General features: G+C 41.8%; 1 protein-coding gene across 1 annotated transcript in view; it reads right to left on the bottom strand.

Moving 5' to 3' along the window:
- Nucleotides 1-467: 467 nt before the first annotated feature.
- Nucleotides 468-16,879, bottom strand: part of LOC146867294 (basic phospholipase A2-like) — a 199,592-nt gene continuing 183,180 nt past the window's right edge. The window contains exon 4 of the mRNA XM_085604062.1: nt 468-696. Coding sequence (XP_085460188.1) covers nt 557-696 — 140 coding nt within the window. The 3' untranslated portion in view covers nt 468-556. The remainder of the gene's footprint in view (nt 697-16,879) is intronic.

Below are 16,879 nucleotides of genomic sequence, written 5' to 3'. Positions count from 1 at the left end.
ACTACCACAACCCTTAAACACTACCCCCACCCCACCAAAACCCGGCCCCAGCCCCACTTACCAGACCATGTCCTCTCCCGATCCCTCCTCTTTCTGTGCCGGCCCATCCCAACATCCAGACTGCGCACTGCCTTACCCACGCATATGCGTGGTTAAGGCATATGCGCGTTTAAGGCGAACGTGGTTTCACTTGGTGGGGAAACAGCACACATGGCTAAGCCTGTGTTATAAAGGCCGCTTCCAATGAGAGTGGGATGCTTATTTGGGTATAGAGACTTGTTTGCGGAAGTCAGGGATCCTCTAACACTCTAAGGTGCAGGCTGATAGAAAACTGGGTAACAAGAGGTGTGGTAAAAGCAACATTAGATGTACTTCTCAAAGCTTTGATCCACCTTCTACTGCCTTTCGACCCACATCATACAAGTTGAATCATGCATACCTCTGACAAAGATTTACAGAATAAAAAGTCTGGCTTGAATTCTTTTTATTTAGGTCCCAGGATTATCATTGATTATCCTTTTTCATTTGAATGTTGATTATTAGTAAAACTGGGAATTCAGCACGCAGGAATGCTCTCCTCGCAGAATAAATCGAATGTGTATTCCAAGTTATAGCTGTCCAAGTTTGCCTTGAAGCAAAGCGCTGCTGTCTTGTCACATTCACAAGCAAGTCGTCCACAATCATTTGAGGCGCCTTCTGCAGCAAAGAAAAACAACAACATGAAGTAATTCCAGATCCTTGCTTGAAATTTCAATTCATTGCAAACATTAGCAAATAGGGCACTTTGTGGCTCATAAGGAGACAGTTATACACTGAGTTTAAACATACTCATAAAAGCAAGGGGAAAAGTGAGTGCTAGAATATATTTACCACTTTCTTTGGGGGCATTTTAGTGCAGTTAATGTCGACAGCTACATGAAGTATGGATAGTAGTTACACTGGCTTTAGATAGGAATACACCATGAGAAGCAAAGAAGGTTTACTTAGAATTTTTCGGTTTAAAAAATATAGATTTCTAATAACACTCCGGGTTCTTGGCAAAAGTTTCGTTATCAGTTAAACTGGTTGGAATTATCTATAGAATGGAATAACAGGATGAGAAAGTGCTTTTTGCCATATGAACTAACGTTCGATTTGCGGAAAGCGGTCTTATTTTGCGCACTAAAGTTTTGCAAATCGAATACGATTTTGCAATAACCTATGTACTAGTCGACCGGTGTACAAAATAAGAGATCAAAATGGGAGACAGAATGACCTGCATAACTTATATTCTTTAGGCAATTTTGCATTTACTACCCCCTGCGACTGGCTGCAAACACAAGGACGGTGGGTTGCAAGAGACAACAGCCTATGATCCATGTGATTACATTCCAAAACAGAGAACTTTTATTTTAAAGCAGGCCATGCTGCTTAAAGGGACCGTAATTGATTAAAAAAATATATTTTCTTTTTGGGAAAACTTCAGGTGGAGCAGGCAGTAGTCCCCTGGACTACTCCCTACTCACACCAAGGCTACCACTTCGGTCCACAAAAGGAAAGGGGTCATAAAAATAACCCTTCCCCTTTGCGAATCAGTTACCATCCCAAATATGCAATATGTCATTGATCAATAGTTTTGAGACTGGAACTGGGGTTGCAAACCAATGATTCATACCATACTATCTCACAGTTTAGAAAGAACATCAATTTAATGCCCCTTACAAATCACAAATCCATATAGGTCGCTAAACACATTTTGCGATTCTGACAAACTTTTCCATATTGCAAAATAGGGTGACTACATAAAAAAAGGGGATTTTATTGATGCAAGCACTGTGACTTTGAGACACACAGGGTTTGCAACTGGAGAATCCCATAGTATAGTGGGCTCTTCATACTTAAGAGCTCACTAAGCTAACAAGTTATGGGGAGAAATAGATGCAGCACATGGAAGGTGCACAGTTGGCTTTATGTAATTCAGACCCATTTGGAAGAAGTGGTATTGAGTTTCAGCTGGACTGTGCTTACAAGTTACTTGAGCCTTATTATGCCTTGCAATCAGATTACTGATGACTGTGCTCGGTATTTTCATTCTGACTAGAGTTTGTCTGTGTTAATGTTGCGTATGCTTTCAAGCAGGTAACATCCTAGTGTCAGAGTTGCAGAGACTAGGTAATGTCATCAAGGAATGATGGGATGATTTATCAGAAAGGTGTGCATGTTACACAGCTAGGGGTCAGTCAGAAGGAGGGGAGTGCTAAAAATTAGAAGGAGCTGTTCCATCAAGTCTCAGGAGGAGTATTCCATCACCTAGTCCTGAGGTAATTTTGATTTTAGAAACCTCCTAGGGGCCCCTCTCATGAGAGGGATCCTCGAGTCCAAGATTGTTTACTCAATTCAGTAGTACCTATGCTTATGCTCAAATGTGGCTGTGCGATGAAAGCTGGGCCCTGTAATCACATTACTATAGGTGAACCCAGAAGATCATAAACTGGACAGCATGAACAAAGGTTAACACTGGGTGGAGACAAATAAGGCAGTATATAGGACACAGTGAATGAGGACATGTGATGTGAGGTGACTGTTTGCTCACTTAGAAAGCCAGCGCAACCTGCAACATAGTATAATGACACAAAGTGTCTAATGCAGTCTCAGTTACATCTCTATAAAAGGAAGATAATGGGCTTGATTTCGAGTTTGGCAGACAGGTTGCCCCATTACAAACATGACAGATACCCAGTCCACCTTATTACAAGTACCATAGGATATAATGCTCTTGTATTAAGGTAAGCAGGATATCAGTCACGTTTGTGACACAGTAACCGTGCTTTGGAGAGGTTTGGGCTGCATTCAGTGTAGTGTTACTGGAAAGAGCGAGATGTCCTTAGACAAACAGGAACAGAAGTACATGTTTTCATAATCGCATTTATAAGAGACATTGCCCTAGAACAGATCTCTTAACAGGGGGTGATACTCATTAGTTAATCTCTTGGGTAAATGTAAACCTAGGATGTCTTTAGTGAGACACTTTGTTATGTTTTAAAAGTAGATTAACCCTTTCAGAGTGGTACCCTTGTGGTCTAAAAAGGAAAGGCTTTACATAACCAGACGAAATACGTTATGTGAGAAATGTTGAGTGGTTGTGACCCTCCTACAACAACACATTAATAACCCCACCAAGGGAGCACAATTCCATCTTAGAATGCTCCATGTTATCAACCAGCTCCTACCAGTCTTTGACTTCAAACAAGTCATCCAAGTCCTAGATTTATCAAGAATGGATTATGGTAACCACCAGCTAGTAGAAATCTTTAAAATCTATCTGCACTTGGTTCTCTCAAAGAAACCTTACACTCAGTGGCCAGACTGGTTCCACAAAATGTGATTGTGTCTTGTCAATAGGCAGCTTAGGAGACATGGCTTGTTGATTATGGGCCAATGGGAGTGGGGGTGCAAACCCTCTCACACCAAGGCCATTTCATCAAACAAAAGCTTGGCAGTGGTTACAGAGTCAGCACTGCCTGATGTGAGTAATGCACTATACTATGGTGCTTTACCAACAAACTACTTTTCCCCCCTTTCATTGAACTTTCACTGTAGGGAAGTGCCCCTTTGTGTATGGCCACCCCCACTTTTTACTCCAAATGCTGATGGTTATGACTCTGATCGTGCACTGGAGTCTGCTGCCCAGTGCCTGTTGTCTCTCCCAAAACTGTTATGTTCGACTTGGTAATCCCAAGCTGGCAAAGTCTTTGTTCTCTTATAGGTTCCTGGCATGTAGTACCAGGGGTACCTAGGGCATAGGTGGTAAAGGGGCCCCCAGGGCTGCAGCATGGTTTTCTGCCACCCTGGCTGACCCACACAAACTACTGACAGCAGGCCTGCCATTTCAGAATGTAGGAGAAGTGCATACTGCTCCAACTCAACTGTGCCCTCACAATTATTTTTTTTAATTATTTTTTATAACAGAGTGTGACCCATGTGTGGCACAGTGAAATGCACTACCTATAATATATGTCAGACACCTCTAAGGTAGGCCTCCTCAGCCCTGGAGGCAGGGTGTAGTGAACTAAAGGACAGGACATTTAAGTACCAGCCGATAAATCCCTATAGTGGCGTTCCCCATTGGAAACTACTATTAGTGTTAGCAGTCCATAAGATAATATGGACTGCCAAATGGTCACTGTCAAGATTGTTACTCCATTATGGTATCACTAAAATATGTCATATTTGGTATCAAACAAAGTCCCTTTTCACCCCTGACATGAATCTCGTGACCTGGGTGATATGGCATGCACCCAGGTGGTGACCTTGAAGGCTGCCTACCTAGTTGCCCCAGCTTTACTGTGTTCCAGCTGAGCAACCCGCACTTTTCCCCATCTGCTGCCACCAACAGATGATTCTGACCCCCCTACCAGGCAGTGTGATCACTACCAGGAGTGAGGAACAAAGGTTTTGGCAGGGAGGAGGTCACAACTCTTTCCACCCCAGGTGGGGAGTGAATTGTCACATCACGGCGGTGCGCTTCAGAGGATGCACTGTCTCTGATTTGCATCTGGGCTGTCCCCCTATTGAGGACACAGACCTCCCATTGCCCCAAGTGTGCTTGCAACAAAGCAAGGTAAGAAATTAGGCATGCAAGGGGTGTATACGTCCAGGAAGGCTGCCCACACCTCCAGGGTGTGCAGCCTGTTCAGTACACCTAAATTAGAATTCTGCCATCTTTAGGAGGGCAGGAATAGTGGTTTTTGGGTGGAAAAGGTGGCCTACGTCCACGGAAAAATCATACGATGTAATGGTAGTTGCGATGTAAAAACCGCATTGTAAAAGTATGCGATGTAATTGTTTGCATTGTAACGTCATATATTCTTAATTTTTCAGTGAATATAGATATAGAATAGATAGATAGAAATATATATATGTATATATGTATTTAAATATATATATATTTAAATACATATATAATTATATTATATGATATTTCTATCTATATATATTCTATCTATATATATATTCACTGAAAAAACATGTTATAGTTAGCTGGACATTTCACTCGTAAAAAAACATTGTAATTCCTCCGTTATAGTCAGTTCAGGTAACTATAACTCACGCGACCGCAATCCACTGCTGATGACGTCACATATTACATCACTGTATTCACTAAGATACTGTTAAAAAGTCAGTTATACAATTAATTTTACAAAAAAAACATCCATTTAGACACTTATTTACCCGGTTATTCTTCTATTAACCTTTAGATATACATATATAAAAAATATTTATTTTACAGAAAGACACATATTCACTGGATGATGTCATCAGTGATGTAATATGTGACGTCATCAGCAGTGGATTGCGGTCGCGTGAGTTATAGTTACCTGAACTAACTATAGCGGTGGAATTTCAATGGTTTTTTACGAGTGAAATGTCCAGCTAACTATAACATGTGTGAAACCTATGGTTTTTTAAGTGAATTTGCAAGGTTTTTTAAATGCTAATTCCTAACTATAACGTGTGTGAAACCTATGGGTTTTTTTTGTGAATTTGTAAGGTTTTTTAAATGCTAATTTATGTATGTATTATTATATTTTTTTATATATTTATTTTACAATAAACTACCTATGTATATAGTTATAGATTGACTGTATCCTGTACTATGGAATGGCTCAGCTTTTTTTTTTTAATTTGGATAAAGTTGAACAGCATAGTTAATATCTTCTATAAACTTATAAACAGTTTAAAATGTTATTTTTTTTTAAGGGTTTTTCACCATGCGCGCACCGTGCGTGCATGGTGCACGCACGGTGCGCGCACCTGGTGATTTTTTGAAAAATAAAAAAAATGTTTTTTTCACCCTTCGGGGTCCTTCAGGGACCCCCTGACAAAGGCTAGGGGGTCAGGAACTCGCTACCCTGCCCCCTTTTCACATTCTCCACCTTTCTTTTTCACTGCCACACACAAAATGGCATCCGACACTTCCTGATTTCGACCGATTCGAATGTTGACTGACATCTAACCACCAATCAGTATTACGCTCGCGCACGGCACCGTGAGCGCCTATAGATATTTATGTACTTTTAACTGCAATTTTCTCAGGAACTACTGAACAGATTGACACCATATATGCTAAAAACACATGCCTGACCTGAGGACTACCTCTTTGCCAAATTTCAAGTAACTCTGTTCAGCCGTTCGGGCTGAACCTTCGACTAAAGGTCCTATGGGAAAATGCATGGGATAAACGTGTTTTGGGACCTCCATTTTTTCTCAGCCCCCGCTTGACAAATCACCCCGAGACTTTCAGGGTAGGAGCTGAGCGGAGCGCCCCATTCGTTTTGAAAATTTCGCGAGGATTCGTCAACCGGCGCCAAAGTTATTCAAAATAGAATTTTCAGATTTCCTATGGAAACTCGGTCCTAACTATAACTATCTACTTGCGACCGCCAGTAGATAATGTGTATATATGAAAAACAAAGTACACGCACTCTCAGGAACCAAAGCCAAGGAAAATTCAATACAAAGGTATTTATAACGTCATAAATCCTTGTTGTGATGCGTTTTAACCGTCAAGCGATCTTGCTCACACAAAGTGTACAGACATACAGAGAGTCCTTAATGCAAATGTTGGGAGCAGAGGAAGGACTCAGTAACATGTGTAACATTGACAGAGAACTGTTGGACCAAAATGGTGAGTGCCATCTTGGAATGGTCGGGCACAACTGTGATGTGCTCGAGAGAACAAAGTATGACATGGCGCTGCCTGAAGAAAACGAGGTTATGAGCCACAGACAATGTAGTGTGTAGGAGGCATTCCTATACTGATACATGTGTGCAATTAAGCACTGTGGTAAATTAACAACAGGTTGTCTCATAGCAGCCCTGGAAGTCACATGGACTGTTGAACATAATAGTGAGTGCCATCTTGGAATAGTCTTTGTACAACTGTGGTGTGCAGAAGAAAACAAAATATGACAGGGTGCTGCATAGATTGTAAGAGACAGTGGACAACATACAATTCAAAGCATAGGACAGATATTAACAATGGTACATGTGTACAGTGACTTGCTCTGGTGTATCAGCGACAAAGTGTCATAAAGCAACTGAAGCTGCATGGGATGTCCAAAGTACTGAGCAACCAAGTAATAGGTACGATACAAGAGTGCACAAGAAAACTTCCTACGATAGTTCACATGTTGAACACCAAATAAGAAATTCAATGCAACATAGTGTCTTATTGGCAGAATGTAGTAGAACAAGTAGTCCAATGAAAACACAGCGTGCCACCGAATGTGTGGTGCAAATGTTCAAGAGGGTATAATAGGCACAACAAAAACATTTCTTAGGACACTCAATAGGACAAAGTGATACACAAAGGAAATTAAAGGAAATAAGAAATATAATAGTAGGAATCGTTATCTGGGGCACAGTGGACAGCAGTTAGACATATCCATCGAAGACAAGGGTAGGGAACCCGAAGGTCACTGGAACAGATCCGAGGGCCCTTTCCTTTTCTCCTGCAAAAATAGAGAGTATACATGTCAGAGACAACATGGACAGACAATGTAGAACAGAGAGGGAAACCAGAAAAGTCATTTGCATCGCTAGAAAGACAGGATAGGAGATTAGAGTTAAAGAAACAGGTGGAAGGTTGAGCATTCCAATCCCAAGTAACCAGTTGATAGATGGAAGAGGACTGCGAAAACACAAGAGATTAGAAAAGGAAGGTAAACATGATGGCAGTTACTCCGTATGCAGATGTATAGCTATTTTTTCATCAATGTTACGTCCCCCTGGATAGGGGGTTCCTAAATCTATGAGGTGTCGGGATTCAAATTTCCTCATTAGGAGTACCCTATTACCACCCCGTGTGCCAATGTTGACCTGCTCGATTGCAAAGTATTTTAACTTGGAGCTATCAGAGTAATGATGTTTTTCAAAATGTCTTGCTATGGGGTAGGGCTGATTCTTATTTGAGATTGCCCTTATATGCTCCAAAACTCTTTTCTTAGCCATGTGTGTAGTACTCCCCACATAGCGGAAATTGCATGGACATTCGAGTACATATACAACAAGGAAGAGCTGCAGGTGAGAAACTGCTTGATATGTATAGTGGCATTGTTACTGGTGTTGAGGTACTCCTTTTTCATGAGGCTACTGTGGCAAGCCTTGCAGTGACCGCAAGGCAAGGAGCCCTGTAGATTCATACTATTTTTGTCTTCTGTGGTGGTGATATCGCTATGAACCAATATGTCTCTCAAATTACGTCCCTTCCTATATGTTATTCTTGGGGTTTATCTGATATAGACCTGCCAATAATTGGATCTTTGGTGAGGATTTCCCTGTTTTTCGCAAGGATGTTCTGAATGTCTTTGGAGTTACCGTTGTAGGTCAATATAATCCTAGTCGTGTCACTGTCTTCCTCGGTGAGGTCAGTGACTTCCGTGTCCCCCAAAGTGGCGGTCCTTTTGACCGTTCTGCCGTTCCCAACTGCTTTACGGAGAACCTAACTCGGGTAGCCCCTTTCGCTAAATCTGGTAAGCATAGTGTCTTGTTCAAGGAGATAAGCTTTCTTGGAATTACAGTTGTGTTTGGCCCTTAGGAGTTCCCCATAGGAGATACTCCATTTGAGATTGTCAGGATGACTACTCATTGCGTTCAGTAAGCTGTTGCCGGCCGCAGTCTTTCTGAATAACCTGGTATGCATTTCATTTCTGATGATTTCGACCTTGACATCCAGAAATTCTACAGAGGTGTTGCCTATGTTGCTTTTGAGTGTTAGATTGATGTTGTTGAGGTTCAGTCTCCGAATGAAGCCTGAAGCCTCCAATTTGTTGCCATCCCATATGACAAACAGGTCATCTATGTATCTGAACCATACGATGTCCTGTTCAAAGTCCTTCCTGACGTGGGTATCCCCCCTGATGTCATCCTCCCATGCCCCTAGGAACAGATTTGTGAAACTGGGGGCAAAGCATGTGCCCATGGCAGTTCCGAGGATTTGTTTGAAGAGAAAGAAATTGTTATGGAGAAAATATCGTACCATGTGGCTTTCTTTTCTAGCCATTGGTCTTTCAGCTTAGCCTGCGGTGCCCTTTGCTCTGAGATACCCCTCCGGGGGTGATTCAAGCACATTATAAAACCTATAAATAAAGGAATAAATGTCTAGGATCATGTTGGTATGCTCCATATAGCGTATGGGGTGTTTGGTGAGATTTTTCGCACAGACCTTGATGCCCAACTCATGTTCTAAGATGGTATAGAGAGAGTTGGTATCCATGGTGATCAGGAGAAGATCAGTTTGCCATGAATGTCAATAATCTTAGTAAGAAAATCTTTGGTGTCCTTCATATAGGACGGTAAAGTGATAACATAATCCTTTAGGAAATTTTCTACATATCTGGAGACATTTTCAAGTGAACTGCCTCTCGATGGTCTATGGGAGGCCCCTTGTGAGCACTCTAAACTTATCCATGTGGGTCTCATTCCTTCCACACATAGGATTGGCCTTTGCTTGTGTCTTTCAATAATGAAAGCACGCAAATGGCCAAAGGCAGGTGCATGTCCTACCTCCTTTCCAATGTGTCACTCCCACAGCGTTTTGCTCTCGGGAGCGAGCAGCGGCACGCAGGGTGGCAGCTGCTTTCCTGGTAGGTCAGATTCCACGTAACGCGCCGTGCTTTAGCTGTTGCTTGTTTAAAAATCCAATCCATTGCGTGGAGTCGGTGCGGTGGGGAGGATCTAAACACAGAGTTGCACACGTTGAAGCAAGTGCCCCCACTTTCATTGACGTCCCTAGCACATTTCTTTAGCTTACACCACCCATACACCCGTGCTGTGGCCTCTGACATGCAGCTGCCCTCCCAGAGATCCCCGGTGTTGTAAAACCAGTCAGCGGCCTCACGGCGTTCGTGCGCGCCCATTGCCACCTCACTAAGCCAGGAGCTTGTGGCTGCTCATTTACCACGGTGCACAGGGAGTGGCACGTGGTGCCCACGTCACCGCTCTGCAGTGGCTGCACCCGCCAGCACAGGTTGCCCAACGGTGGATACAACACCACACCAAGTGAAAGTTCATGCAAGATAGGGCTCGTCTTTGTATTATCAGCTCCGGCGAAAGCAAACTGGCAGGCTCCTCTCAAAGTTTCAACAGGAAGGAGTGCTTCCATGGTATCACATGACTCAGTCATATAATCAGCATTAATTAACCACTTAGGCGCAGCTGGGTGTGTATTTTATTCTAATTAGCCCACACGCACCCGTAGGAAGTTATGAGGTGCATTCCGCAGCTTATGAGTCCACTACGAACAATGTGCTCCATATGTTTCCGCTTTCCTTAGACCCCATGAATAATACCCCTGTTCAATTTATCATTTTAAATAATAACTTTACCCCGTTATAGCATCTTGTACGAAATTCCAGCCCGTTTATTAGAAAAATAGAGTGACAAATGTAAAATACAACACCCAAGAGACATTCTTTCTGTGCGTAAGTGGTGAATGAGCCCAACTTTACAAAACAGACTCTAAAATTTGACTTCTGTGTGTTTGAGACATGCCTCCTGTCAGGGCTTTAAGTGGGATGAAATAACTGGGGAGGTGGCTCTCTCAAAGAGTGTACCCGATGTAATTAAGGGCGTGGCTTAAAACACTTAAGCTAAAAATCTGTGCTGCGCATAGTGTGCCCTCCGACTGGAATTGGCTGTTTCTGCCATTTCATCCAATTATATAATACAACAAATAACATTACCTACAAAAAGCCCGGTTTATTGGCCTTGTCAATTGTTGTTAGTTGCGTAAGATAAATAAGCAACAACCATGGCTAGGATGGAGTTGTTGGTGTTGCATGGGTACTCTCTGATCGAGTTGTTGGGCATCTGGGGGTATCTGTATTCTGTTGGTGAGCTTTAAGCTGGTTTGCATTTTCTGAGGAGATGTTGAAGGTGCTACTCGATTTTCCTGCCAATTGCTACTCTTAGTGTTTCAGTGCCTGATCCTTTGAGACCCAGGCTGGTTCTCAATTCTTTACTTGCCCCTAATTATACAATTTACGGTTGCTCTAGGGTGCTGTGCCTATTGGTGTCGAAGTTTGATGTTAAATAAATACACTTTTTTAAAATTTGAAGAGACTTTATCATATTTTCATTAATTAGCACAGAAGGAAACCCATCCTTGGGTGTGTGGGACTGTTCACCAGTGGCACGTGAAGTAACAGTAGGTGTTGCAGCACCCAGGCTAATGTGCTGCATGGCTAAATACTTATAAGGTCCCAAAGGCGAGACCTATTGGCTATGCCAATGCTTGTTGAGCCATGGTATCTGTCTGACCATTTGATTAGACACAATGTCTTGAAAAGTATCTATGTTGACATGCGGAATTATAAGGAGAAAAATTGATTTATGTTTACATTTGGTAGATGCTGCTTTGTCATAAGCAACTTCTGGATTATCGAGTATCTGGTGAATGTTGGTGTTCTCATGGGTAAGCTCACCCTCCAATTCATGCATAGCTTCAAGGGTATCAATGTCACAAATGTTCAGTTCTTCACCAGTGATCACTCTCTGGGTAGATCTCGGTTCTTTGTTGTAGAAATGTTTCAGTTTGTACCATTTCTTGAGTTTGAGTTTCCGGCAAAATTTGAACAAGTCAATGCGTGTGTCTATATAGTATAGGGCTTGAGTTGGATCTTGGCCAAAGACAATACCATTGTCGTCAGGCCAGCCCACAAAGGAGGATATGTGGTCCTTCTTAGCTGGGAGATGTACATAGCTGAGGCCATGCGTCAGCTCTGTGATCCCATATTTTACATCAGAGCTAGCAAAGAGGAATATACCAGAAGTGTCATAGGCATCTGGAGCATGTTAACTGATTGTAAAGACAGAGGTCTTTTGGGGTGGGAAGAATTCTGCTTCCTCAAAAGGGATTCTCCCAAACTTCTGGTCCTCTTTCTTCTTCCTAAAATCCACAAGAATTCATCAAACCCACCCAGGAGACCGATTGTGCCATCGAGAAGAAGTTCACTTAAAAATGTCTCCCCATATGTGGACAGTTTTCTCAAGGATTATGTTATCACTTTACCGTCATATGTCAAGAACACTAAAGATTTTCTCACTGAGATTAAGGACATTCAATGGCAAACCGATCTTCTACTGATAACTATGGATGCCAACTCTCTCTATACCATCATAGAACATGAGTTGGGCATCAAGGTCTGTGCGAAATATCTCACTAAACACCTCGTACGCTATGTGGAGCATGCCAACATGATCCTAGACATGGTACGATATTGTCTCCATAACAATTTCTTTCTCTGCGACATCTACAAACAGATCCTCAGAACTGCCATGGGCACATGCTTTGCTCCCAGTTTCATGAATCTGTCCCTGGGGGCATGGGAGGACGACATCAGGGAGGATACCCACTTCAGGAAGGACTTTGAACCGGTCATTGTATGGCTCAGATACATAGATAGCCTGTTTGTCATATGGGATTGCACCGAATTGGAGGCTTCAGGCTTCATTCGGAGACTGAACCTCAACAACATCAATCTCACACTCACAAGCAACATAAGCAACACCTCTGTAGAATTTCTTGATGTCAAGGTCGAAATCATCGGAAATGAAATTCATACCAGGTTATTCAGAAAGACCAAGGCCGGCAACAGCTTACTACACTCAATGAGTAGACACACAGACATTCTCAAATGGAGTATCCCCTATCGGGAGCTCCTGAAGGCCAAACGCAACTGCAGTTCAGAAGAAGCTTTTCTCCTTGAACAAGACACTATGCTTACCAGATTTAGAGAAAGGGGCTACCTTAGTTGGATTCTCTGCAAAGCAGTTGAGAAGGTCACAACGGTCAAAAGGACTGCCACTTTGGGGGACACAGAAGTCACGGACCTCACCGAGGAAGACAGTGACATGACTAGGATGATATTGACCTACAACAGTAACTCCAAAGACATCCAGAAAATCCTTGCAAAAAACTGGGAATACTCACCAAAGATCCTATTATTGGCAGGTCTACATCAGATAGACCAAGAATAACGTACAGGAAGGGATGTCATTTGAGAGACATATTGGTTCATAGTGATATCATCACCACAGAAGGCAAAAATAGTATGAATCTACAGGGCTTGTTTCCTTGCGGTCGCTGCAAAGCTTGCTGCGGGAGCCTCATGAGAAAGGAGTACTTTAACACCAGCAACAATCCCACTATATATATCCAGCAGTTTCTCACCTGCAGCTCTTCCTTTGTTATATATATACTCGAATGTCCATGCAATCTCCGCTATGTGGGGATTACTACACACATGGCTAAGAAAAGAGTTTTGGAGCACATTAGGGCCATCTCAAATAAGGATCAGCACTTCCCCCATAGCGAGACATTTTGAAAAACATCATTACTCTGATGGCTCCAAGTTAAAATACTTTGCAGTCGAGCAGGTCAACATTGGTACACGGGGAGGTAACAGGGTACTCCAACTGAGGAAATGCGAATCCCGATACATCATAGATTTAGGAAATCGCAATCCAGGGGGACATGGCATGGATGAAGAAATAGCTATACATGTGCATACTGAGTAACTGCCATCATGTTTACATTCCTTTTCTTATCTCTTGTGTTTCCGCAGCCCTCTTCCATCTATCAAATGGTTACTTGGAACTGGGACGCTCAATCTTCCACCTGTTTCTTTATCTCTAATCTCCTGACCTTTCTTTATAGCCATGCAGACTACTTTTCTGGTTTCTCTGTCTGTTCTACATCGTCTGTTCATGTTGTCTCTGACATGAATACTCTCTATTTTTGCAGGAGGAAGGGAAGGGGCCATCGGATCTGTCCACTGACATTCAGTTCCCCACCCTTTTCTTCGATGGATATGTCTAACTGCTGTTCACTGTGCCCCAGATAAGGATTCCTATTATTTTATTTCTTATTTCCTTTAATTTCCTTTGTGTATCACTTTGTCCTATTGAGCGCCCCAAAAATGTTTCTGTTGTACTCATTATACCCTCTTGGACATTTGTCCCACACATGCGGTGGCACGTTGTGTTTTCATTGGATTTCTCATTTGGTGTTCAGCATGTAAACTATCGTAGAACATTTTCTTGTACACTCTTGTATGTGACTTATTACTTGGCTGCTCAGTACTTTGGACATCCCATGCAGCTTCAGTTGCATTATGACACTATGTCGCTGATACACCAAAGCGAGTCACTGTACACATGTACCATTGTAAATATACTTCCTACACTTTGTATTGTATGTTGTCCACTGTCTCTCACAATCTATACAGCATCCTGTCATACTTTTCTCTCTTCTGCACACCACGGTTGTACAAATACTATTCCAAGATGGCAATCACTATTATGTTCGACAGTCCATGTGACATCCGGCGCTGCTACGAGACAACCCGTTGTTAATTTACCACAGTGCGTAAATGCACACATGTATCAGTTTAGGAATGTCTCCTACACACTATATTGTCTGTGGCTCATAACCTCATTTTCTTCATGCAGCACCATGTCATACTTTGTTCTCTCAAGCACATCACATTTGTGCAGTACAGTTCCAAGATGGCACTCTCCATTTTGGTCCAACAGTTCCCTGTCAATGTTACACATGTTACTGAGTCCTTCCTCTGTTTCCAACATTTGTATTTAGGACGCTCTGTATATCTGTACACTTTGTGTGAGCAAGACCTTTTGATGGTTGAAACGTGTCACGACAAGGATTTATGATGTAATAAATCCCTTTGTATTGAACTTTCCTTGGCTTTGGTTCCTGAGAGTGCGTGAACTTTGTTCTACTTTCCTGGATTATACCTGTGGCTCTGCTGGTTCTCGCACCACTGCCTATGGGTCTCCTGGTTTCCGGAAGGAGCAATCTTCTACTGTGACCAAGATCTCGGCTGAAATCGAAACGCGTCGTTTGTCTGCCAAATAAACCCGCAATATTGAGAACACAGAACTGGAGTGGCTCGTCTTTTCTGCGAATATTTGTGGAAATTTCTATGTGTATATATAGCTAAAATGAAACTAGAGATCCTCGGACGCCTCAAAAAACAGGAGGACAAAATCAAAACACGTAAAGTTTACAAATTTGCTCGCGATTTAGCAGATTATGAACAAGGGAGGATCTATACTTTTGCCCGTAAATTTACCAATGCTAAAAGAATAAATAACAAAGCAGCCCCAGTCAAGGACAATACTAATATTAGATCAGAAATCGCAAGTACATCCAAAGACTCGCTATCAGAATCAGACATCAGACATCAATACTTTGAGTAGCGACATAGCCTCAGAAGACAGTGACAGCATTACAACTAATGCTGAACTAAGAAGACTGAGTCTGGGGGAAAAAGTGGATTTTTTAGCGGTAGATCGGCGCAACACATTGAGACCACGGAAACAAGAACAAGCCAAAGAAAAAAAAGAAAAAAATGCAACGTCAAAAGAAGAGAGCGGCGCAAGAAAACAAAAAACAAAATCAAAAAGAAACTTTTGGCGCAAGTAGAGAATCTAGATGAGAAAACTATTGTCAATCTATCATCAATAGTTCTAACAACAGCGGAGAAAAAAATACTTGGCCTAGGTTTGTCGTATTGTCCGCCCAATGAATTCAACTATGTTCAAACTAGGATAGATATATTTGGATACATCCACAAACTCAAGCTAAAAAAGTTTTTTGCTATAAAAAATGGCTTAAAAGAACAACACAAGAACAATCCCAGCAACAAATCGGGTCTCCAAATCACAGATATCCCACTGCTGCGCACTGTACATGAATTGAAAGAAGGGACGATTTTACACACAGAGGACACTGCATTGCAAATGTCCACACAACATCAACTTTCAAATATGGATATCAGGCAACAAGGGGCTGGGAGCAGCCCTTTCAAATCTAAGTCAACATTTATACCAATAATGCCCAAAGATGCCATAGATATCTTCCATGAGACAGTGACGGAAGAATTGAAAAAACTCAATCTTCAGCTGAACAAGAAAAGGCGTAAAAAGAATTACAACGAGTTACAATATCAAGCATTGATTAATAAATTGCGAAAAAATCATGAAGTGGTAATCACTAAGAGTGATAAGGGAGGTAATATCATCATCTGGCCCAAAACTTAATACATCCAAGAAGCACAAAGACAATTACAGGATTCTACTTGCTATGCAAAATCTAACTGGAAAGAGTACAATAAAGCGAAAGACTCTTTGGACAAAAAACTACACCAGTTTAAAAGAGAAGGAATGATCTCACTGGAAGAATTCAAGTTTTTACAGATAACACATCCAGTGATTCCAATAATTTATTTCATTCCCAAAATTCATAAGAAAACTGTACCTATCCCTGGGCGCCCAATAATATCAGCCATAAATAGCATGAGCGAACACGTATCCCAATACATTGACTTCTTTTTACAAGAACTAGTTAAAAAATTACCAACGTATGTAAAAGACACGGGAGATTTTTTAAGGAAAATCAAAAAGATCAAATGGGATAAAGACATGATTCTTATGACATTGGATATTGAATCCTTGTATACGTGCATAAAACATGAGACAGGATTACAAGCTATCAGACATTTTCTAAATTCAAGAGCTATTGAATCCTACGATCACAACAACATGCTACTGGATTGTATATGTTGGTGTCTCAATAATAACTTCTTTCTCTTTGGCACAGATGTATATAAACAGTTGCGTGGTGTGGCTATGGGATCCTGCTTCTCTCCCAGCTATGCCTGTTTGATGGTAGGCTGGTGGGAGGAGCAGGTTCTCAGGGGCACCCACGCGGAAATATACAACCAACATGTTAAGTATTGGTTTAGATATATAGATGATGTTTTTGTGGTGTGGCAGGGCAATGTAGATAATGCACAAATGTTTATCAATACCA

Source organism: Triturus cristatus, chromosome 1_2 (assembly GCF_964204655.1).
Source record: "Triturus cristatus chromosome 1_2, aTriCri1.1, whole genome shotgun sequence".
Classification (NCBI taxonomy): Eukaryota; Metazoa; Chordata; class Amphibia; order Caudata; family Salamandridae; genus Triturus; species Triturus cristatus.
This window is presented reverse-complemented; position numbering and strand designations above follow the sequence as displayed.